Source organism: Sinohyriopsis cumingii, chromosome 9, assembly GCF_028554795.1.
Source record: "Sinohyriopsis cumingii isolate HCF-2022 chromosome 9, ASM2855479v2, whole genome shotgun sequence".
NCBI lineage: Eukaryota > Metazoa > Mollusca > Bivalvia > Unionida > Unionidae > Sinohyriopsis > Sinohyriopsis cumingii.
The window spans coordinates 3,369,854-3,396,537 of record NC_142969.1 but is presented as its reverse complement, the minus strand read 5'-3'; the positions used below and the strand labels follow the sequence as shown (position 1 = coordinate 3,396,537).

The 26,684-nt window shown below is 39.8% G+C and overlaps 1 protein-coding gene across 2 annotated transcripts in view; it reads right to left on the bottom strand.

The window, feature by feature from the left end:
* The window catches only part of LOC149791183 (uncharacterized), a 74,387-nt gene that overhangs the window by 31,082 nt on the left and 16,621 nt on the right, over positions 1-26,684 (bottom strand). For both annotated transcript variants that reach the window (XM_089969629.1, XM_089969630.1), the window contains exons 3-6: positions 11,266-11,372; positions 10,788-10,914; positions 8,986-9,120; positions 202-420 (exon numbers count right to left, since the gene is read on the bottom strand). In XM_089969629.1, the coding sequence (XP_089825755.1) occupies positions 202-420; positions 8,986-9,120; positions 10,788-10,914; positions 11,266-11,372 (588 nt within the window). The remainder of the gene's footprint in view (positions 1-201; positions 421-8,985; positions 9,121-10,787; positions 10,915-11,265; positions 11,373-26,684) is intronic.

Sequence of the window (26,684 nt, the reverse complement as noted above, 5' to 3'; positions counted from 1 at the left end):
TTACTTTACTTCAACATACTCTAAAAATTACATTCTCAGACGATTACGTTTCCTCGTCACATGATATTTGTGTTGTGTAACAAAAGTTGAAAACAGAGGTTTCAAGAGAGGTAGTGATCAAACGTCTGCAAACAATGTATTTACTTCTATGTGAATATGTAAACAAATAATTAACTTCTTTTAAAATTAAAACCTTCCTACCGTTCATCGTATGGATCATCGGAATACGATATAAGCCGAGCCAGTATGTCGAATTTTCTATCATATTCAAGCTAGGTATTCCTGACGACATGAGTTGTCCTCCTATGTCTGCACAGTATTTATTTGCTTGTATCCATCTGAGAGGAACAGCTAGATCCATCCGACACAGTTGTTTGGTAGCAACTGTCCATTTATGTTGTCTGCATACTGTATCATTCGCTAGAAGTAAATTAAAATATGATATAGAAAAATACAATCTAATCAAAGCTTCTATGTGCATGATATATCGTTTCATGGCCTCCACAAAGTTCGAATGTAGCAGTTGAATGTGGCCTTATGTAACTTGTACCATACTATGCATAAGCAGTGATAAAATGGATGGGCGGAGGACTGTGGAACAAATCATATAATTAAATACGCTGTGTTTAGAAAGAAGAAAACTCAATGGCACAAATATTCACCTGTCGTAATGGCGTGTGCCTTGCAAACATGAACTATGAAGCTACCATTACAAAGATTCTAAATCACATTTGATAGCGTTACTTGTTGGTCTAGGTTCTTGGTCATGTCTTAAATGTGGTATCGGATTCAAAGAAATAGTCAAGTTCGCCGGTCATACGAATTTTTTCGCCATTATTATTGCGCTCGCAGGTGGAAACTCGACAACACCACTGTTATGGAACCTATGATAGCCAGAACACCTCGGACGATAAATGTTGTTGAGGGAACGGAAGTGAATACAATAACTACCATAAATAAAGCGTGTGCAGTACCTTACCATGTTTCAGAAGAAAAAAAAAAAAAAACAATAATAAAGAAAGGTTTTCGTTAATTCCCTTATATACTGTTTCGCCGACATTTTTTTTAATAAAGGCAACACGCGCGGGGTATGAATAGAGAGCCAGATGCGAAAAACTATTAGAACCACAAAAACATAAATCGGATAAACCACAATAACTGGCACCGATCACCAACTACCGGCTGCAAAGACAAGAGCACAACAACCAACTTAATTCGCGCGTGACGGTAATACACAAAATACCAAGAGATGCGTTAGAAATTGATATGCTTTCATTATTAGATATTACAGTCGAATCGTGTAAGGCTAAGACAGCTTCGTGAAACTGTAGCACAATTCATTTGTTAAACTCCTCCGTGAGATTGATGTTTCCATCAAATCCGTTATTGCTGCGAAGGCTGCTGCAAGTGTTCGTGAAAATGACCGCGGCCTCCGTTTTACTCGTAACACTGATACCGGAGCTACCGAAAAGGATAGCGATTACATGTACCATAGTTTATATTTTGGCAGCCATGCGGTGCTTTACACAAATATCGGGCAATTATTCAGATCAAATATGAGCGAAGTGAAGAGCTGATGAAACCATTTTCAAATATACACCATTTGGGTAGTATCCGGAGTTAAATAGAACGTTGTTTTAATACATATAGCATGGATCAATTAGAACTAGCAACAATGTGGTTGTATGGCGCTACACGAATAATCTTACACACAAAGATAGTATGCTATGTTTGACAAAAGCTTTGAGAAGATTTTCGGGATTTTGGAAAAAATTACCAATGCATGATCTGGATAGAAAAATGCATATTAGTTAAAGGTGTTGCTTCCCAAACATACTATTTTTAACAGCACATAAACACCCGATTATGTTCTGATGAGTGAATTGATACATGTCGAAAATGATGAAAATCGATATTTCGAATGAAACATCATGTCCCACTAGCATGCCGCGAGTGACAACACACCAGCCACACAAACAATTACAATATGTGTGTAAGCACAACTTCGGTTATTCAAATTTACGGTGCAAGCTGCTAGGTCACACTAAAACCGTTTAAAACATGTAACTGTAAATGTGTTTGCTTGGAAGCAGAGACTAGTGTATCCTCTTGAACTATCATCATATTTCCAGCCAAAGATTCACATTACCGGAATGTGATTGATCTGCTATGGCTGAATGATATGATCAAAACAGCCAGCAATAATGGGTCTCAGAAGAGGAATTATTATCTGTATTGATCTTTTTATATTGATTAATTCTTCGTGCATATACATCGAAACACAAATATACTAGTACAACAGCGACAGTTACCATGGCTTATTTCTTTGAAGTTGGTCTAGAATACTATGATGAATTTCAACACATGATAATGAGTATCCTCTGGCCTCAGAAGTGATGTCAGTACTCTTAAAGTAGTTGTTCCTTTATCCTCAATCGGGGTGCAATTGTAGAGGAATCCGGTCGCGTGTATACTGATTACACCAAGCTGTATCCGAATTATCGGAATAATATTAGCCATGACGTCTGTGTAAGAAATCTGCAGTTGTATTTGAGATTAGGGATGTTTGTAAGTAAAGCACATATGGTGTTTGTATATCGCAAACACGCTTGGATGGCTCCTTATAACAGAGTAAAACAAATCTACGTCTGGATGCAAAACATTAATTTCATAGAGACTCTTCGAAGCTCAAAATAATTCCGTTATGGGGAAGATGATGGACATGTTGCGAAAGAGAATTTTTATTTTCGACAGTGAACATGATAATATTCGAAAGGATATTACAAACCATGCATTTGAATCAACGACGATTTTCGATGGTAGACTTTTTACCGTGTGTAGTAAACAATCAAAACTGAAATTAACAAGATTTTCTACGTTTTCCAAACGGTACATGGAGTAGGTTTACTAAGACAAGATCAAATCGCAGTCGTGCTTCAATATAAACATATTGTACATGGATACGGATACGTTCTTGGTGCATGTTACTACCAGTAACGTGTAGGCGAGTATGGCTGAACCACCTTTAGTCAAAGAAATTGACAAAAGTTAGTGTTAGAAAGATCACCCGATATTTGGTAACACCAGCAAAAATGTCGTAGGAAAATTCATAGACGATGGTTCTAGTAGAGTATATGGGATTGGGTTTAATGTGTATTCGATCGTGGTTGTGCCAGAAGACTCCGAAAACAAGATGTGAGAAAAATAAGTCGAATCTGTCATCATTGAAAAGGATCTCCATCGATGTATGTGAAATGTCTTCGCAACGTGAATTTACACGCACGACATATATGATTTCGACGCAAAGACACTTACTCGTACGGGAACCATGCTAATGTCATTTGTGTGAATGACGTTGGGGATCAGCAGGACTGCTTCATGGCTTTGCTATTCGAGGTCGCTTTGCCTCCCATGTTTGAAAGTTGGGCTTTAAATAATAATGATAATAATAATAATAATAATAATAATGATAATGAGGACTTTGTATAGCGCCTAATCTTTAGAAGCTCTAAGCGCTTTATACCATTAGGCAACACATATAAGATATAAAAAACATAAGGATATGGTTACAAAATTAAACATCATGAAATTAGAAAACATTACAAAACATGCTGAGAATATTAAGGTAGGAAACATTATTAGGTCTTTATGCTTGTTATTGCAGTCGAAATAAGTGAGTTTTGAGATCCCTCTTGAATGTGATGACTGTGTCTTTGTGTCTAAATTCAGTGGGCAATTCATTCCACGTTGCTGCGACCTGGTATGCAAAATAACGCTGTCTATATGACTTTGTTTTCATAGTGGGAATAATGAGTATACGATTGTCAGAAGAGGAACGTAAGTATCTTGCTGGTGTGTACACATGGGTGAGGTTGGATAGGTATGTTGGACTAGTGTCCGACAGTGAAACGTAGCACAGAGAACTAACTTTGTGTTTCATTCTGGATCGAATGGATAGCCAGCGTAGGGTACATAGCAGCGGGGAGGTGTGCTCTGATCGTGGTACTCTAAGTATTATCCGACCAGCTGTGTTTTGAAAATGGTGATATGTTGACTGTACTATAGAATAAAATATGTTTAAAATATGTTTAAACCTGTAAATACATAAATGAACAATACGCGGTCAATAGCCGATCTTCTATCTCGCTTGATGCACACAGATACCGAATACAATTGTGTTCGAATAGTCCTAACGGGGTGGTGGAAATCTCTGTATAGGTATCAACTGAACCCCTTTACCTATTTACAGCAGCATTGTTTAAGAGAATCGTGCGTTTACCGCAAAAATTAAGTGCATGTATGATTAATGAAAGAAGCGTTACCCATTCTTAAGGTCGTCCGTCAATCAGAGACAGCTCCAGCATGCTAGCCAACACACTCCCACAAGCCGAGACTCGAACAATAATTATTGTGCTTACTGCTGTCCGAATTGTGGTCTGGCAAGCGATATATTAACTCGTTCCACAATAGTGTGTTACATTATATACTAATATGTCTATTACGAACCTGCACAAGCTGTTTTGTTTATATCAAAAGATTTGAAAAACTATTTGCCTGGATGGAGTTGAAAAAATCGTGACTAATCTACAATATGCGTACATAAATTCCTGTACGTCCATCTTTGACACATGCTAAATATTTTCATGTCAACATCTAAGCGTCTGTGCATCTTCACTGATATTGTGCAAAGTTTGATGTGCAACGTAACGTATATAACATGCAACAGCAACATAATGTATTGATGCTTCACCAGGCTTATGTTGATAATAAAAACAAGACGTGAATCATCCACATATCAATTGTATCAAGAGATATATCTCTTTACCAGGGTATTTACTGCTAAGTGTCCCAGGTAGATTCACCAACGAAGCAGTGACGTCACCGCCGCCAACATTTCTTTACACACGGCGAATTTATGACGGACGTACCATGAGTGTCCGACAAATAAAAATATTTCCATTCACACTGAGCACAAGTTCCAATGTATTATGTTACTTGTATCAATTCGAGGTTTACTAGCAGTCCATCGCTTTTTCGCGGAATCATACAGAAACTGACAACTGATGTATTTTTCCACAATTTGGTCGACATTTATCATGGTGTCGCGGAATATAAATACAGAACACGCTTTTAACGTTCACCCCATAGTCAAAGCCAAAAGTACCCAAGTATAGTTTTGTTGGAACATGTTCCGTCTTTCCAAGATTAATTTGTGCGCTAATCATTGGTGCGGCTGGATCAAGGAAAACAACCATTGTTGAGTACGACTCTATACATGGTTAACGTGGGGTCAGCTGTTCATAATTGCGCAGTATCATGATGAATTAAACGCTTAAACAGTAGAGCTTTGTTGGTTGATAGGAAATAAATCGTCCACCTTTGATTAATTTTACACAATCGATGAAGCTTCTTCCATTGATGATCATGATTTGGTCGGAAATATTTGAATTGTACAAGTTAACGTGAACATCAATAAAACCCCGCGATAATATTTTCCAGAGATCAACATTAAAACAAAGACGTGATCTACGTGACTGAGTGATGCGTACAAAGGCCTGAGGAAAAGAAAGGAGAAGTGTAACATGGTAATCATATTTGGTTTCACTGGAGCGCATCGGACCTATTGTACTGCTTACCACTCGTGGAATGAGTTACGGATCATGTTGGTGAAGGTCACACAAGACGGCTATTGTTTCAACACGATTGTCATAACTGATAATCCTCGCAAGTTTCACGCTGACTTAAACAAATGTATGTTTTACTAATGGGAAAAAAATGTCAAAGATTGTATTGGTGAGGATGCTGTCCGACGAGACCAGCATGTCTAATATAAACTATAACTTCTTTTAAATTTATAAAGATGTGCGTGACCGTGTGAGAAATATATTCACGTTCCGTCAGGCCGAATGGGAAGGGATCATAAAGGGTTTTGAAAAATAAATAAATTTGCACTCAGTTCCAAACCAACGAACAAATGAAACAAGCTCTGGAAAAAACTCAGCAATGATTGGAACAGAAAAAGGAATTGGTCCAACTCTCAGGACAGAGTGATCTAGTGAACAGTTACCATTGCATAGTATGCGCCCATGAGCAGTTGCGCCCAACAAGAGAAGAGACGGAAAAAGCAATGAAACCACCGAAGCGCAAGTCACGGATACCACGGCCGGTTTTATTTATTTAACTTGGACTCGCAATGACTGAATGAGATGTTCTAAAATGTGCCGATTCGTTTGACCTAATTGAAAATAGCATCTAATGGGAACATAACATAGAGCACATACAGGCGTGGTAGCCTCTGATTATTGGGTAAGGTGGAGGGAATAGACAAAGTGTGGAATGTACTTTTTGATAATGTCAAATATTACAGAAGTGGACCCCAAAGTCATCGTTTAGAAGAGCAGCAAGCAGAGATAGAATTCGTTGGTGAAATTATTAGTAATTACGTAATCAGATGACATGAAATTAGGGACAGGATGGAAACGCTCCTGGAATCAGTTTGCGCTGCAACTACGCACCAGAAGTGATTCACGAGGTCGCATTGCTTTATTAAGTGCTGCTCACCAACAACATTGTGTTGATGCACGGACTCTTTATAGGCATTGACTACCATACAATACCGGTGATGAGTTCTCTTTATACACCTCATATTTTACTTGCAATCAATGTTTCGATCAAACTTGTCGTCGCAAAAAAACCCTGAGTGTTACCACCATGATTACAATCTGATAAATGAAATTCGAATGCTATGTAGTCTTTCCAACACTAATTACTGTGAGGCAATCGCGCACACCAGCTCAGTCTCATTTATTGTAGCTGGTTAATTTGTTTCTGCGGTCTTTTACCAGTCTCCTTTCAAATAACTGGAACCTTTTGTTGGCAGGGGGCTTTGAGAAAACGAATGGAACTTTGCTGAAGTTTCTTCGGGCGCTTATCGGATACAATCAGCCAATGAAGAGATCTGAAGCAGGATTACGTTGGTGACCAAGGGCGATTGTAAAATCAGCATATGCGTGCATGGTCATGCACTCAGCTCTGCCATTTCGATCCAGCACTGAACGTACGCTCTTTATATTGTGCATTCATCGTTCAAAACTGTTCGTATCTGGTCTGAAGATAGTAATAAGATGCCATAGGGCATGCGAATTATGCCTAAAGGCCCAGACGGTACCAGTTACAAAATCACGTCAGACATTGGCACAACTACCAGCATGACTCTGAAATGTGACGCTATCGGGGGTAGGTATAAACTTCGGCTTTGACAAAGAGAGCTCGCTTGGTTGTATACTGTTTGGAATTGCCCCTACGGAGGCCCCTGGTGATATGATATCGATTAATTCCCTGGAACAATCCCCGGTTGACAAACCTTTGTTTTGCTCTTGTAGATAGGAACGGATAAGTGTTACATCTTCAGAAGCGATGGGAGACCACATAAAAAGGAATAAAGTCTTCCACTATCCAGGCGTGTAAATGAAAGACTCTCAAGCGTAAGTGGTCTTCGGCTGCGAACTCACCGTTATACAATTTTGATTTACTAGCTATGACAACGAAATTCATACATTTTCAAGGTGTCTTCATGTTAGGTAAACTCGCACCGATGATTCTCCGCACAATGGAAACGTGATTGGTTGATATCGATTAAACGACATGAATCTCCTTAGGTTACATACGTAATGACATGATATCATTATCTGTATTATGACTCGCGTGGATTTGCACCTCCAATAGAGGTTGTTCATTATTTAACTTGAAGAGGTTATGACAACCGTTGCTTAGTTCACCACTGCCGTTTGCAAACTTGGACATCATCTTGTTGGTGACACATTGTTTGTATTTGCGAGAGGCCTAACTTCGCTTATTGATTAGTGGTGTGGATCTGACCATACTTGTCAGCAAAGTCGAGTTTTTTGTTGACGTTTACCCAGGCAAACAATTAAAGCCAGGCAATTAAAAACGATGTACCTATCAACGACTATTCTGACACAAATATTTTATCGAAAGGTACAAAGTTTGGCAAATTAGTGAGTGTAGTTTACTAATGGAAACCAATCTCTGCTGACAAAATAGTGAAATGGTTATACTACAAATAGTCAATATATTTATATATAATTCAGTGACATTAAATTCGTAACTGGCAAAGCTAATTTGGGAAACGCAACTGCATTAATTGACAACAAGGAAAGGAAATGTCACCATCGTTGCCACAGTGTAAACCTCTGCCACAGTGTTCACTTAATGCCATATAACATAATCGCTCCCACAGAGTACAACCGCTGCCACAGTGTACAATCACAGCCCTATTGTACAATTATGAGGCATATCCGACCGCATTGTTCTGTAGTGGTATAGTTGCAGTGTTTTCACATTGCAACATTCTACTTGGAGGTACTCAAAAGTCTTCGTCGGTGGCATGTGCCCGTATTCAAGTGCTACATCGACAGCATCAGTACAAAACTTAGACCTAGTCGCTGTTCACAATAATGATCTGGACACTAACGCATTGATGATTGCATGAGTCGCACCTGTTGAGAAGGATACCCCTGCATGTGGTGTTTTTTGTATCGGTGTTGCCAGAACTAGAACAGCATCAAGGTTAATCTCGCCACATCTTCATCAATGAATTAATGTTCTAACGTATCGTGTGCAAATTAGTTTTATTTGAACAAGCTTTTCTAATTGAAATTTAATTATAACAACAATTGATGATTGAAACAAAAAAACTAGATATATCTGATGACATCGCGAGCTATTTATACCCCCTCCTCCAACTTTGTTTAATATGCAGTCTTTCTATTGACGTAGAGCAATATCAGAAGACAAAATTACAAATTTGCATGGACAGTTAAGGCACCAAATATGTGTAAGTCGTCGCCTCTCTGGCATTAGGAGTCAAAATGAATCGAAAATAAAGCAGTGCATCAACATATTATGTACAGCATTTATCGTCATTTTGTTGTGCAATCCAAAAACAATTAAAATGGTACTTACCTTCCTCACATAGTGCACCGTCCAACACTTTAGATACACAGCTCTCTGTAAAAAGCTTCATACGACCACGAGTCCTCCTTGCGTAGAAACAATCTTTATAACCATGCACTATATGCTGGGTAATGTCCTTGTCAACTGTTACAAATCAAACAAATGTATGAATCATACGGCAAGACTTAACCCATTTAAGAGTATGTTTATGTCAACATTATAAATAATGAAATATAGATTGCATTTGTATTGACACAATAGGAATCTCCATGTCATAATTCCAAAGGTGTGCATCAGAAATTATTACTGTTGAAGGGGTGTCCGCCACATTAAACGTCATGATTATTTCAACGTCTTTCTCAAAGTTCTTTAATGTATAGAGTTACATTGATTACTAATTGTATTATTGTTGACTCATCAAATTTGAACTGAGTTCAGAATTTTCTAACACACTAGCTTATCATGATCTTTAACGATGCTAAAGGCATAGCTTTGAATACGTTGCCAATTCAATTCTTACTCTTAGAAGTTAAACTTTCAGATATCATGAATGTAATATCGCAAAATTGATTTTAAAGGCAAGAAAAGGATTCATATGTTATAAAAGGCAATATATATATATATATATATATATATATATATATATATATATATATATATATATATATATATATACGTGTGAATTAGCTCTCACATTAAGGAACTATGAGTTTATAGCATAAAACATTCGCCTTAGATTTGGAGATGTTATCAGCTCCAATGTCGCGTAATACGCTACTTAATGGAAACGAAATCCCATTCTTAATATTTCATATTATTTAGATAGCGCTTTGTCTGTTTCTTTTTTAAACTATCAAAGCAAACATCACTTATCAATATTTATCCATATAATATAAGGCAGTGTTTTGCAAGCAATACAGACAAAGGCATGAAAACTCGTGAACGTATACCTATAAAATGATATAAAACATACAGAAAACCAGTCATGTTATAACATTGATATTTTTAAAACATTAAGCCTTTACATAAAAGTACGTTTCAACTAAGGGAATTACATTTCTAGCCCAAGACGTTTAGGTTTCAGCAATCATTACTATGTTTAAAGATTTAGTTTTGTGCAGGCCCAACTATGCCTTTGCTCTTCATGTACAAATCACACAGTCATGTTACGCATACCATGAATCTTAACAGATTTACATACTAATACATCATCGGAAATTAAAGTCAAAATTAAAATTGACTGTTAGCGCTGATATTTTGAATGGCTTGTAAGGTTATTACTGAAGACAGAAGTTTATATGATATAGATATTAGTCAAACTTATAACGTTATGAGATATTAATATAAATTAATCTTGAAATAACTAAAGTCAGCTTTTGTTAGACAAACTAAGACACCACGTCTTAAGGTGAAACATTAGCTTAGCAGTCCCGAACTCGTATCCTGCAATCCTACTAACATATACTTGTACCTCTTTGTGTGAACTACACGTGCAAATCATTAAGTGATGATTCGTGATTTTTAAAGGCTGCGAAAAATCGCATGTCTTATAATATATATATATATATATATATATATATATATATATATATATATATATATATATATATATATATATATATATATATATATATATATATATATATATATTAAATCCCAAGTGTCAATACAGTTTTACAATCAACCAACACCATTATTCATTTTCTAGGGCATTTTCATGATTTATGGTATATTTGGTTCAAAATGCATTCATATTTTAGCAAATATATTTAGCGTTCTCAAAACAATAGCTATATGCCGTATAAAATTACCTTTTTCATACAAAGATACTGATTCATTTCCACCACATTGATGAATTGGATCATAGATGCAAGTGGAGTTACAACCCATTGACCGGGTAAGATTTCTAGGGTCTTTGAAACAAAAACAATCCCTGTCCTGAAAAAGACATTATCAACGTCATCGTCTTCGTCATCAGTGTCATTTCAGGCATTACTGTAAGCATCTATTCATCGGTAAGTTACTTATTTGTATCATATATTACAGAATAATGATTTCCTCAGATCGAGTAAACTAGGCACATTCTTTATATCATCGAGAAACAGACAATTAGACGTTGAAGCTGGACATTCATCCACGTTGTTCTCATCCCAATAAATAGTATATTCATGGCCAACAATTAAAAAATAAGAGTTGATATCAAAGTTTGAAACCTCTCACGAGCGTTTTTAAAGCCTGGAAGTTAATAGGTTCGAAATGTGTAGAAAGAAAAACAAAGTGTACGTCTACCTTCAATCCATCATACAAATACCCGGTGCAAAACTTCAAGCAATTGCCGATGATGTCTGTATCAAACCTTTCCTTCGCAATAAATTGGTTGTTTGTTCCTATGCAAACTGCAAGAACAATTAAGTGACATTAGTAATTACAGTGTGATATAAGTTACGGATATTAGACTGTAGGGAAGCTATATTAACATAAAATGTACGTTTAAATGCAACAATTACAAACAAAATCTTACAAGTCTAGACTCAGTATTTATTATCGTTTGTTTAAATATTGTACTTTTTTTTGAGCCCTGTCGGTAACGAAGGCTCTGCGATGTTTATTATGTTTCAAGCCAGGGGTATTTGCTTGACGAAGCGATGTCAAACCATGTCGCAATTCCGCTGGACGTCATAAGTGTACCCCAACTTTCCAAACACTTCTGTACAACTTTCGTTGTAAATTAGAACTCGCGACGTGTCCATTCTGCACATCAGTTTTTCTCTAATCAATGCAAGACCACATAGCACACAAAATGTCTCTCAAACGGACATCTGCATGGTTTCTCTTGATCAGGTTTCCGTACCGTTAGCAGCTCATGCCGTAGAAACTATACAACTATCCCTAATACTAGAAACTTTTTTAACTACAGTAAATTAATGGTTTCGAGGCAAGTTTTGCCAGTACGACTGCATCACATTTGCCACCATTGTAACATAAACGGTATATGCAGGGTCCATTATTGTTTATTTATGTGTGTAATTTACCGGTCTCCTTCCGTAAATACTGCCACTGCAGTCGAACCACCAATGCACTCCACAAGATTGTAATAGTGGTTATGGAACGACGGGGACACTAATCCTGTTCTGATCTGAATTCATCAAACGCAAACTATGGCATCATATAAACTCACTAACACTTCGCTCCGTGACGTTTGATCCTAGTAACTGGCTAATTATTTCGGGCTAATTAATGTTTTAATTGCACCAAGTTAAAGCATTTAAACAAAAAATCACAAAAGTCTAGGAGTTCCTTACAACAGGGCGCGAATACCAAATGCGCATACTCCAAAATTTGTACAATATAATGCTCCAGCCCTAAAACCGTTAACTGTATCAACTTGGCAATGCAAATGTTGATGAAACTAAAACAATGTAATTTTAGCATTTAAACTGATTAATTTTACGCAATACACTCCTTGAAGAATAGCATATGTTGTCCTAACATTATTGTAACATATATGATATTATCTATATCGATGAGATAACAAATCCTTTACAAACATGAGTAGTTAAGGGGGACACCCTAGGGACTAGGGGAGTGCCATGTTAAAACGGCAATATCCACTCTGGGGAATATGGAAAATTTAACATGGAAGAAAAAAAATATCCACTCTGGGGACAAGGGAATTTAACATGGGAGAAAAAATATCCATTCTAGGGACAAGGGGAATTGAACATGGGAGAAAAAATATCCATTCTAGGGACAAGGGGAATTGAACATGGGAGAAAAAAATCTATTCTAGGGACAAGGGAAAATTAACATGGGATTTGTTTTTTTGTTTTTGTTAAAAAAAAGAGGGTTGGCAATTGAAAGTCAATCTCTTTTCGAGACCTATGAGTGGCCCTGAAAAGGGCTTTTGGATTTCTTCTTCTAATTTCTTCTATTTCTCCACCAACTTCTTATTTTCTGTCCTACACTCTTTCAATTCTTTTCTTTCTTTTCTTCCTTTTTTTCTCTTCTTTCTTCTTCTCCTCCTCTTCTGTCTTCCTCTTCTTATTTTCTTCTTCTTTTTCAATTTGTTTCATTCCATGCTCTTATCCTTATCGTTTCCTCTTCATCCTCCTTCTCCTCCTTTATTTCTGTCATCACAGCATTGGCATTTCCTTTACTTTTCTTAAGTTGTTAATCTCCATCTTCACTCTATGTGGGCTATAAGAATAGTGATCCTCGTTTAACCTCACTAACATTTGCTCCATCATACCCAAATTGTCCAGGACGTCTTGCAATGTTTTCATTTTATCAAGCTGGTTCGAAGCCATCTTCTTTTTTTATTCTTAGTAGAATGGTTTGAACGATGAATACTGTGGGTTGTTATACTGAAAGCGCGGACGCGATGGAAAACATCCCCTAAGACATAAAATTGATATTACCTAGATCATGACCAAACAACGCGCGGACGTGAAGGAAAAACATCCCCTACTTTCTCATTTCATATAATATACTATCCACATAAGTGAAGCAACAATTAACAAACCCCAAATATACTATTTACACACGCAAATCACTAAAACAAAATCCATAATTTACTATCCACACAATCGTACGTGAGCGGTTACAAAACCCAAACTATACTCTCCACATACGCTAAGAAACAATAAACAAACCCATAATCTACTATTCACACAAATGTACGTGAGCGCTTACAAACACAAACACACAAACACAAACACAAACACATACCCTCACACTAAGAAAAAAGAGTCAGTGTTTATATTCACACTACTCTACATATACACATTGGCAAATAGATTACTATATCTTTTCTAGAGATTGGGATAGCCCTGAAAAGGGCTGTTTGCTTTTTTTTAACTCCATGACACCTGGTTAATGATGGCAGCTTCCAGGTCTGGCACCACACACAAATCTTCTTACCCGGTCTCTTTTCACTCGTTTTGGGGGAAGAGCAGAGGCGGGATAAGTGGCTTCAGAATCCCAATTTTCTGTCTCTGGAATTCTGAAATTTCCTCTCTCCTCTTCTTTGTTTCTTCTCTCCTCCTCTTCTTTGTTTCTTCTCTCCTCCTCTTTCATCCTTCCCTCTTCTACTAGGGCCTCTGCAGCCAGCTCGGTCACCATACGCATGGCATATTCCAGGTGTACATGAAGTTCAAGCAGCTTTGCTAGTCTGGTGTTCATTCTCTTGATCAATCAACAAGGGTAGCTAGACTGTCGAACGAGTTTCAATTTATACTGAAAGCGCGGACGTGATGGAAAACATCCCCCAAAACAAAATTGATCTTACCTAGATCATGACCAAACAACGCGCGGACCTAAAAGAAACACTCACTATTTTATACTACCCATTACTAATTTAAAAACTTTCATTAATCACTTCAATATAATATCCACATACTCAAAGCAATCAAACCCCAAATATAATTTCCCCACACGTCAAACAGCAAAAAAAAAACCCAAACAAACATGATTTTAATCTACTATCCTCACAAACTTACATGAGCACTTACAAACACACAATCCTATACACAAGCACATAACCTCACACTATAAAAAAGAGTTAGTGTTTATATTCACACTACTCTACCTACAAATGGATTGTTATTTCTTTTCTAGAGTATTGGGTAGCCCTGAAAAGGGCTGGGGTTTTTTTTGTTTGCTATGGCAATCTTTTAGTTTCTAAGAATGCGACGTCCTCTGAGGATAGACTTTCTGACGATAGGTCTGCTTCTTCGGAAAGAGAAGAAGAACTCTTTGGTGTCGATACAACAATCGACAAAGCCTCTGTCAGGTTCAGGTTGCTGCTGCTGCTGCTGCTGCTGCTGCTGTTGCTGTTGCTGCTGTCTCTGAAGTCTGTACTTCTCTGTCCATTCTTCTTTCTCCCTGTTCACTTCTTCTCTGAAGAGCTCTTCTATCAGGTCTTCAGTGACTTTTGACATTCTCACATTCTCTATATCTTCTGGCTTCGGTATCAGACTGTGTCTGACCCTACGCAAATTCACGTAGGCTTCGTTTAGCTTAGCTAGTTTGGAGCACATCTTCGTAGGAGGATGAGTCGACAATGGATGGTTAGATTGGAAACTAACCGGTTCTTAAAGTCAAAGCGCGGACGTGAAGGAAAACATCCCTCTACGGTTTTCGAGCCGCAACGTTCAATGAGTGTCATGAGAGGGATAGAGATAAGTCAAAGAGCATGGATCAACATTCTTATAGCCAAACAAAAGACAAAGGCATTTTTTTTTCAAAACACAACTTTTTTTTTCAAAATCACTTAACACTAACTAACAACTCTAACATTTTTTAACAATAATTCAACAATATAACATCAAACATTTTTTTCAAATCAGAAACATTTTTTCAATTCACACTCTATTTTAAACAGGGCTGACAATGTTGTGAATGAAATTGTGATTTCCACCGTTGGAAGTCATTAGGCCATTGATGGACACTACGTTTCCTAGCTTGAGACAAAAGATAAGCATAATGGTCACAAAACCATCGATCTACTTTCACATCGTTTCTAGAAGAAGAACCAGGATCAAAATGAGTCACTAAATGTTCTAAGGAATAGCCCAGGCTGTGATGATACAGAAAATACACACAATATTGTCCACACACCAAGGAATCTGTGCGTTGTAATTTTACATTATTGAATCGGATGGTCTGAGCATTTCTTCTCATAAAGTCAATGATATCGTCTTCCAAAGGGGTCAATTCGTACGAATCAAAATAGTCCACACATCCTTCTTGAGGAAAGTAGACGGCTACCCAGTGGGTTCCTGGGAGATGACTGTCGTCCGTGTTGATGACATAAGCTAGATGGTCTTGAGGTTTGCGATGTGGGAGTTCATCTTTAGCACAGACGACAGGATTCCAAGAAGCCGTATACGAACTGTGGTTCAAAAGGTAATAAAGTTCCCAAGTATCCATTTTTTTTTCTTCTTCACAGGTAATAATAAGTCATCAATTCGATCCTGACTTTTTGCTTGAAAATGTCTGGCAATTAACCGTTTCTTCGTTTCCTCTCCTCACTCTGATTCAGAAAAGCTTCGATACGATGGATCTCTTGAGTGGTTAATGGTGGGCAAGAATGTTCACGCAAGTCTTTATACCACTGATGAAACACGACTTCGTCCGAGATGAGACTCCAAGCTTCGTCCAGATACTCGTCCAATTTTTCTTCTTGACTCTGCATTAGGCATTTATCGTTTTGAATCTGACTGGGATGATCGTTTTGACATCCATATCAATCTTTCTTGATCAATTCCGTCATTTTCTCGACCAAGTGTTTGGCAAAATAGGAGACTAAATGGGCTTCTTGTTCTGGTCATCTCGACGTCATCATGACAACTTCTTCGCCTTTGTCTTGGGATTATCCTTCCACAGTATCCTCACATTCCATCTCCAAAGTTTCTCCACTAGGTAAAGGGGGATTACAGTCTTCCATAGCTTCTAATAGTCTAGAATGACTTCTCTCAAACTGTTGATTTCTGTGGTATTATCGAATTCTGTATACAGGATGACGTTCACTGTCTTGTCCAGTGGTTCTGCAAACTGAAGTTCCACACGAATCTGGCCGGATTTTACAGGGTGAAAATGTCCCTCGTCGCTGCCTTGGTCTGGAGTGAAATCGAAAGCCCACAAAGCATAGCCTCCTGCGTAATCCTCGTACGTAATGCCGTGACTGGTGTTGGTCCCTAATTGTCCGGTGGCTTCGTACAGGGAGAAGTACGATCTCAAGTAATTCAACTTCGTGGGATCAAAGTCCGGTTCGAAAGGTCGGGTACACAAGGACTTGCCATCGCGACTGACTTCGATTTTATTCACGTTGAAGTGTTGAAAGTAGAAAGGATTTTCAGTGAAGGCTCCGTTGAAGGCTGAATTCAGGACCTTACCAAGGATTAAACGCTTGGGTAACTGTCCTTGAAACAGATGATCTTCGATCATGGAATGATGGTTAGCAGGAATGATGAAGCTTTTCACTTCCACGCGTCGGATGGGATACATGGCGGTCGTTCTGCTCAACGTTTGACTAATGTCGTTTCTCACTTTGGGTAACACGTCCATGCGTCGTACGTAGAGGTTAACGTCCTCGATTTTGCTTTTGGCATTACTATCAGCCAAGAAATGGAAAGCAGCACTGCTACGATTCAGTCTCAAGCAAACATTTACCCAGTTCAGCAAATATTTATCTTGCAAGCACATGTCCAAATGCAAACGATCCATCAGTTCTAAACTCTTCTTATTTAAGATTTTTTTTTGTCTTTCCTCAAAGCCGTCATTGCTTCCATCTATTTTGTCGAACTTGCCCGCTTCGTCAGGTTCCCATAGCACACAGGCATTGAGATGAGTATTCTTGGCATCTATTCCGTACGTCAAGAGATCTTCCAGGTGGGCACGGTAAGGGTAAGTATCCATGCTGCTGCTGACCAGTTTGTTATTCAAGTACAAGTCCACTGAGCTGAACAAGGAATGCATGAAATTGTTGACGGGAGCTATACTCTCAGTGTCTTCTACTCCACCATCATCCTTATCTAGAACTTTGACATTCAGGTACAAGTAACTGCTATTAAGATCGATGTAATCTTCGGGCTGTCCCTTGATTTCAATCTCGATGTGAGCGGAATCTGTCAACGAGGAGACGGAGTGAAATTCCACCCATTGCGATTCTTGCATGGTCATCATGGTGGGGGGCATGGCAAACAGATCCAGTTCGACTTGGAACAGGCGCAAGACTCTCGGTGCATCATTTTTTTATTTTTTTGTTGCTGTTTCTCAATAATCGAAAACGTCTAAGTCTCGAACGGTTCTTCTTTTCTTTGCTTTTCTAGCTTTAGACGTGTGAAAGGGTGTTTTCTTCGTCGTCTCTTTCTGCCTTGTCCTTGCTGAATGCCTGACTTGGTAGCGTGCAGGGCATTTATAGGTGTGTCTCGTCGGCCTAAAAGGTCTTTGCCCGTTTGTAGCAAGATATTTTTGCCTGCCCTCATGAAGGCTTCTTTGGGGTTTTGTTTGTCGATGATGACATTTTGGAGAAATTCTTTACCTTGCGTCAGTGCCGCATCTTTCAAGGCGTGCAATCCGCGTGTCACCATCGGCTTCAACACCGGAGCCACCGAACGAAAGGCCGATTTCAACATATCTCCTAAACCGTGTCCTCGCTGTCGAGCAACCCCTCGGTACACTGGATACATGACTTACGAATCGTGAGAGAACCATTTTCGAAAATGGAGTTTCACCGTGACTTTTCCTTTGGTGAATGGAATATTTTGTCCCAGATCTCCTTTTATAGCAATGTTTACCGTGTCCAAATACGACTTGCTGACAGGCAAATAGTGAGGATGTACAAATTCGCGGTGAACGTGGTAACTGTTTCCACCTTCCTCGTCAGTGGCCGTGGCAGAATTTACTTTGAAAGGAATGACACGCAGTAACGGCACGGAGGTGTGTCACACCACGTTGTACTCCACCACATCGGAGTACACAAAAATCAAATTCAGTCCCTGGTTCAGTTCTACCGGGAAACGAAAATACCTTGAAAAATGCCCGTTGTTGTCAATGTGTGCTTTCTCAATTTTTTTGGAGTGCTTATCCGTGACCAAATTGAGGTCTCTACCCAAAATGTCATACAATTCCGGGCAAAATTTAATACGTATACTTTTTTCCTCACTTTCAAATTTAATGAGTAGACGGTGAGACAGTTTGTGGTACTCAATGGTGACACGTTTATTTAGTTTGGTCAGAACTTTGTCAAATGCTGCATAGAATTTGTCAGCGATGGCCTCCACCAGATGTTGACCACTAACATAATGGCCTGAGTTCATTTTAAAATGATAAACGTAAAAAGGAGGAGAAGTGTCACTGCTGCTACGGGGTATTGGGGTCTTCAGAAGTGATTTATGTTGAGAAGTGGTCATCATGGTTTGCTGCACTGTTGGGTCCAGAATTTCGACGTCAAAGTGTGTTGAGTTTCAGTGATGTTTTTGATTTGTGTTGGGTAAATCATTTCCACCAAAGCCATTTCCCAATGGGCTTCGTGATCTAATGGGATGGCCTGAGGTAATTTGGCTGTGCAACAGCACAACGTGTTGTGGGGAAACACCTCCATGGAACTGTCACTGGGTAAGGTTAAGTAAAATTGGTTTTGGTGACTCCTAATTCCAGAGTTCTGTGGCTGTCCGAGGGGTTACTGGACGTAAGAGACGTGTCGCCGCCGAAAATGGGGTTCTGATTGTGGTTGTTGTTGGAGTGGTGACTGGCACTGGCACTGGACACAAGGTTTCCGTGGTTACCGTTCGAGGAGAATTTCAGGGAGGGATTGGCAAGCAGGTAACCGATGCAACTGCTTAATAAAATTGTCCACAATTGTTTGTCTCTTTGTTGCAAACTCAAACTGGCAATGGCTGCCCCGATACACAAAACACCACGAAGATTTGGCAGAAAAAGACGATTTGCGTTTTAGGCACACGTTCTCCACACCACACCCACAAGGGTTGTTTTTGTAAATCTTGCAGAGAAGAACTGGGTGAAGGAGTGGTCGACGTAGCTGCGCCTGTGTGAAAGGGCATGATGGTCATTTCTTTTTATAGTCGATGACTTGCGAAGCGTTGATCCAAGAATCAAAACTGGGTGGATATCCTTTCCAACGTACTCTGACTTCTTTGACACGTCGTTCGCCCACTTTACGGGTTCTGCGTTCGAGAATGCTTTCGATGTCGTACACGTCGTCTTCTTTTTTGGTGACACGTTGTAACTCGGGCAAATAAAAGGTTCCATTGAGCACTTCTCCGTTCATGTCTTCCAATTTATAGACGGTAGGATGACGGCCATGCACTCGTCCAGTGACACGAAACAATTCGGTCGTCCAGTTAAGTAAGTAACCTTTGTCGAAAGTGCGTTTGGTTTTGCCAATGCGCACCCAATCTCCTATGGCCAACTCTCCACTTTTCTTGGGGACAGCCCTCGTCGGGGACGTACAAACAGGCGCTCAAACATCAGCACTTCGTTGTCCGGAGTCACTTCTTGCGGAGCACGTCCGATGCTTCGATGGTAAGATTGGTTGTACGCTTGCACCAGGTGGGGTAAGATGTCGATGTCCTTCAGAGTGTGGTGATGCGTAAAATATTTCCACCTGCGTTCCTTCAAAGTGCGTTGAAAACGTTCCACGATGCTTGCTTTGGTGTCGGGATTCTCGATGGTAAAAAAATGAATGTCACGTTTCTTTAATTCTTTTTGGAAAGCTTGGTTAAGAAATTCGGTACCTTTGTCCGTTTGCCATCGAAGAGGGTGACGACCGCTTTGTTTCAACACCCGTTGCAGGGCTCGCACTAACTCGCTGCTGGATTTGGAAGTCAAGGGCACGAACCAGGCAAATTTGGAAAAGACGTCGATGACACAAAACAAATATTTGTAGCCACGATTGTAGCTGGCCAAATGAGAGACATCGGCTAAATCGGCTTTCCATTGATGATCGATGCCTTCCACTCGGGTGCGACTTCTGGAAGACTTGCGTCGAATTGGTTTGTGTAAAGGGTAAGTAGCTTGTTCTTGTAACCATCGTTGCACTTGAGATAAACGAAGACTTTTCAGTCGAGTTTTGGCAGCACGATACAATTTTTGAACTCCTGCGTAACCTGCAGGATGGGAGGGATCGTAGTAAATGCTGGCTAAGACTTTTTCCATTTTTTGTTTGTTTGTTTGTTAATAAGGCACCCACTCTTGGAAGATGCTACTCTTTTTCTCTTGGGGTACTTTCTTGGATTGCAATGCTTTGCGTGTGCGACCGGCAATAGGTGTCGTAGAGGAGGATGTGTGAACAGGAGATATCGGTTCTTGTTTCACTTCTGTATTCACTTCTGTCTTCACTTTCTTTTTCTCTTGTGATGAAGAATTGGTGGCCATCATCTTTTTAATCCATCCAATTATGGAGGTAGGTGGTGTTGTTAACTTGCGTACTTTTTCTGGTGGAGTTTGAAACCCTTCTACTTCTTCCTCTTCTCCTTTTTCTGTCTTGGTCACTGGTAGTGATGATGGTGCTGGAGTTTTCATCAAGGTCTTAAAATCTTTCAGAGTGGGTAGAGCTGTTTCGTCTAAAACTTTCTGGTGAATGAGTTACAGTCGTTGTAAGAGTTGACCGTACTTTTGCGATTTTTCTGTTTCGGACAAATCTTGGCGATCCTGTCACGGAATGGTGTGAATGTTGTTAATTAAATACATGTACTCGGGTTTCGTTTCTTTTCTCTGTACAACGATTCCCGAGGGTGATTATAATATGGTCTATGTATTTCGAAATCTTGAGTACGATTCGTCCTGTGCCACACGTGCAAGGTGCCTTTGATAAAGAATAACGAAAATTCTAAAGGTATAAATACGTTACTACATGTAAAGGACCTTTACAATACTAATGGTTTTGTCAGCAAGCGGCCTGCTAAAAGGATTCGCACAACTCCAGCTGTAGGGGTAGGTAATGTTTTGGGTTTTAAGTGATAACTAGTGTATTACCATATTTGCCTTTGCATGTTTGTTATAGTTTTCTTTACATACCATAATGCGTGCATTTTTTATTCTTGGTGCGACGTAGTGCAGGACTTATATTGGTAATGTAAAGCTACATTTTTTAAAAGAATTGTTTACTATTGTCTTATCAATCAGGGTTAGGTTTACTATTGAACCTCTGTTTTGTAATTGCCATTATAATATAATCTTTTTAAGTTACCATGTATAACGTCCTTACGTTATGTCTGTATCAAGTTTAGTACACTGTATCGGGTATATTTTCAGCTGAGTTTTTGATGGTAGGAATATCCGGGGTGTCCGGTGTTGTCAGAGGGTAGAAACGTCCGTGTGTCCGGAGCGTTTAAGGTGCCGGAGCGTCTAATGTCTAGCGTCCGGAATGTCAAGAGTGACTAAGGTGGCCCAGCTGTAGAGCCGTCAAAGGACAGGGGGTCCGGAGGGTCTAATATTTCAAGTGTTCGGAGGGTCTAATATTTCAAGTGATCATAGTATTCCGAGGGTCCGGAGTCTATATTGGTTGTGAAATTGATTCGGAGGAGCTGTGGAGCGGATATGGTGCACGGGTGACGGAGTGCATCTCCACACATGTATTTTTAGCTGTATGCTAATTTTGGGTTAGCAAGACCCAGTGTATTATTCAGGACTGGAAGGATAGATTGTATATCCGTTCTTGTTTAGTGACATAATTTCGCTACCTGAGCGAATACATTTTTTTTACTATGTGTAAACACTTACATTGTCTACTATTTGAGTGAACTATATTCATCTTTCCATTATTGAATCATTTGTGAAATCATTTATCCTGTGTTTTAGGGTTACTGAACTAAATTTATTTGTATATTTTTTCCATCTTTGAAACTGTGCGTTTTTTTGTTAAATAGATCCAATATTTGGATTATAAATACGCACACATCTTCATAATCCACTACTCATATAAATCGCCACATTAAACCATATATCTGTGGTGTCAAAACGTGTTCTGTTGTTAATCCGAAATATCCCACCCGGTTATCTTGTTATAAATGGTGTCAGAAGTGGGATCATTTCGGATATAACAGAGCACTGAAATTGTTTTATTATATTTGTATGCTTTTTGTGTGTTTCAGATGCGTTTGACAAAGCACCAAGGTTAGGTAGATACCTAATTTTACGTTATTTTTTGTATTTAATATTTTTGTTGCATTTCGTGAAAGAAAATACGGTTTGTGGTAATTACGTGGTTTGAATAAAACTGCACTTTAAGGTTGGTCACCACCAAACTTTTGAAATGTCTTCTATGAAAGAACTGGTAGAACTGGGGAAACAGTTTGGTTATGAGGGGGAGTCCCTTAGAAATTTCGTTCGTGAAGAACAAGCCCGGGAGAGGGACCAAAGATTAAAGGAGAGGGAATTAGAGAGGGAAAAATTTGAAAGGGAACAACAAATAGAAAGGGAAAAAAGGGAAACCCAGAAGGAAATGATAGAATTAGAGAAGTGTAAGATCGAACTAGAGAAACAGGCTGAGAGGGAATTAGAAAGGGAAAAAGGGAAACCCAGAAGGAAATGATAGAATTAGAGAAGGGTAAGATTGAACTAGAGAAACAGGCTGAGAGGGAAAGGATAGAATGGGAAAGGGAAGCAGAGAGGGAGAAGTTAGAAGGGGAAGATATAAATCGGCAGAGGGAACATCTAAGAAATTCTGAGCTATTGCAAGCTAAAAAAGAGGGGGAACATGATGTTAAACTGAGAGGTCCAAAATTGCCCCCATTTGAAGACGATAAACTTAATATGGATAGTTATCTAAATAGGTTCGAGAGGTATGCTACGGTACAAAAATGGAAGAAAGACGATTGGCCGCTCCATCTTAGCGCGTTATTGAAAGGTAAAGCGTTAGACGTGTATTCGCGTTTATCCACGGCCGATTCGCTCAATTACCCCGTGTTGAAAGAGGCACTTCTCAAGAAATATGAACTAACCGAGCAAGGGTTTCGCAAGAAGTTTAAGTATAGTAAACCAGATAGAGGCGAAACATTCACACAGTTCGTCAGTAGGACTTGCAATTATTTGCAGCGATGGGTGGAATGTGGTAAAGTCGTCAAGACATTTGAGGGTCTTGTCGATTTCTTGCTTCGTGACCAATTGTTAACAACTTGTGGCAAGGAGTTATATTTATTCTTGAAGGAAAGATCCTTCACAAATGTACATGAAATGGCCACACAGGCGGATTTGTTCGCCGAAGCTCGGGGAGGTTCGCAGAATGTCATCACGCGAGATGTCAAAGGTGGGAATCAGGTCAACGACAGAAAACCCAGGGAACCTGAAAAATCTGGTAGGAGTAACCAGGGGAAGCGGAGTGACATGCAATGTTTCATTTGCAAGGAAGTGGGTCATATCTCCCACTATTGTCCTAAGCGGAAGGGACCAGTCCAGAAAGTAGCAGTAGCCATTAGAGGCAGAAGATCGGTAAATGGAAAACTTAATGTTTCCCAGCAAGTTAAGCGGAAAGCGGTGCGTGAACCGGTGGTGCGTTCAGAGATCAGTCGCGATGTGATCCAATCAATCGGCACGTGTATTTTTCCAGAGGCACGGGTGCCGACCGCAAACGGCACTGTTAACGGACTAGAAGTCACCGTTCTACGAGACACGGGATGCACTACTGTAGTCGTGAAACGGAGCTTAGTCCGCGATGATCAATTGCTTGGGGTTAAATCACCTTGCATGTTGCTTGACCAGACAATCGACCACGTTCCAGTTGCAAGGATAATGATAGATACACCTTTTTTGACCGGGACTGTGGAAGCTTTATGCGTAGCCAACCCGATATATGAACTGACGATTGGCAACGTACCGGGTTCTAGACTCCCAACCATAGCAGATTTCCGATTCCCTATCATCCAGGCAGTGCAAACTAGGGCTCAGGTAAAGGAGGAAAATAAACCTTTGCGTAAGTTAAAAGTACCGGAAGCCATTACTGATATATCCCGCGAAGAATTCCAAAATGAGCAAAAACGTGACGCGTCTTTACGTGTAACCTCTGAGAAGGCATTAACGGGTACCGTGAGAAAGTGTAAGAACGGGGTTCCTCTAAATTCCTTGTTCGAAAGGGTTTAATGTACAGGGAATACTCTACATCGGATAGGAAGTTCTTGCAATTAGTGGTTCCCCAGAAATTTAGGGCACATGTATTAAAGGTCGCGCACGAGTCGAGTATGGCAGGTCATTTAGGCGTAAAGAAAACAACGGATAGGGTATTAAGAGAATTTTATTGGCCTGGCGTCAATAGCGACATAGCGCGGTTCTGTCGCTCGTGCGACGTTTGCCAGAAGACGATCTCTAAGGGCAGGGTAACTAGAATACCGTTAGGTCAGATGCCCTTGATAGATACTCCGTTCAAACGAGTAGACATCGACATTGTAGGACCAATATTTCCGCATACAGATCGGATAAACCGATACATCTTGACACTGGTAGATTACGCTACCAGATATCCAGAAGCCATAGCTTTGCCATCAATTGAAACCGAACGTGTAGCCGAAGCGCTCGTAGACATGTTCAGCAGGGTCGGAGTGCCCGAAGAGGTTCTTACGGATTGTGGAGCGCAATTCACCTCAGATCTTATGGCAGAAATTAGTAGGTTGTTGTCCCTTAAACAGTTACGCACAACACCTTACCATCCTATGTGCAATGGATTGGTCGAGAAATTCAACGGCACATTGAAGCAAATGTTGCGGAGAATGTGTGCGGAAAGACCGAAGGATTGGGATAGATATATGAACGCCCTTCTGTTCGCATATCGTGAGGTTCCTCAGGAAAGCTTGGGTTTCTCCCCGTTTGAACTATTGTACGGTAGGACAGTTCGTGGTCCTATGCACAAACTTCGTGAACTGTGGACAGACGAGGTCGCGGACGAAGAAGTTAAGACCACATACCATTATGTAGTTGATTTGCGCGAAAGATTAGAAAGTACTTGTCAAATGGCGCAAGACGAACTCGCGAAATCTAGTCGTAGGTACGCCAAGTACTACAACCGAGGAACTCGGAGTAAAAAATTTGACGTAGGCGATCAAGTGTTGGTGCTTCTCCCAACGAATAACAACAAGCTGCTAGTCCAATGGAAAGGGCCATATGAAGTCAGACAGGTGAAAGGCGAAATGGATTATATCATTGATATGGAGGGGAAGTCCAAGACATTTCATGCCAATATGCTTAAACTCTACGTAGCGAGACCTGGACAAACGATTGGTAAAGGGATTTTGAATTTAGTATGCGTTGCGGTGATAGAGGATAGGTCTCGTAACGAAGCGGAATTCGTCTCCAGCACAGAAATACCCCTTGAATACCCCATGGACGTTGGTAAAGAAAGTATTGACCAGATAAATGTATGCCCTGAGTTATCGGAGGGTCAACGTACACAGATTATGGAGGTTTTGTCCAAATATCCAGATGTGTTCACGGACAGACCAGGCTGTACGGGTCTAATTCGACACGAGATCAAATTGAATACCACTGAGCCTATCAGGATTAAAGGATATCCGATACCCTTTAATGCACGGGAGACAACCAGCGAAGAAGTGATGAAAATGTTAGACCAGGGAGTGATCGAACCTTCAAACTCCCCATACACGTCCCCCGTGGTGTTAGTCAGAAAGAAAGACGGGACCAACCGGTTTTGCATCGACTTTCGGCAATTAAAAAAGATCACCGTATTTGATGCAGAACCAATGACAGATATGGAAAGTGTATTTTCAAAATTGGCAGGTCATAAATACATTTCCAAATTAGATCTAAGCAAGGGATATTGGCAGATACCCATCGCCGATAATGTTCGCGAGTTGACGGCATTCGCGACTCCCAAAGGACTGTTTCAATTTAAAGTTATGCCTTTCGGTTTAGTCAACGCCGGTGCGTCGTGCGTTCGTCTCATGCGCAAATTATTAAACGGAACGGAAAACGTCGACAGCTTCGTAGACGACATCTTTGTTTACACGCATACATGGGATGAACATGTTAAGGTATTACGGGATCTGTTCGATAGACTTCACATTGAAAACCTTTTAGTTAGGCCTACTAAGTGTAGCATAGAGTATTCCAGTCTGGAATGTTTGGGACATCTGGTAAGGGGACTAGGCCAGTTGCAACCTCATCCAGATAAAATAGGAGCAATCAGGGATGCCCCTAGACCAGAGACAAAAAGACAAGTAAGGTCTTTCCTAGGTCTG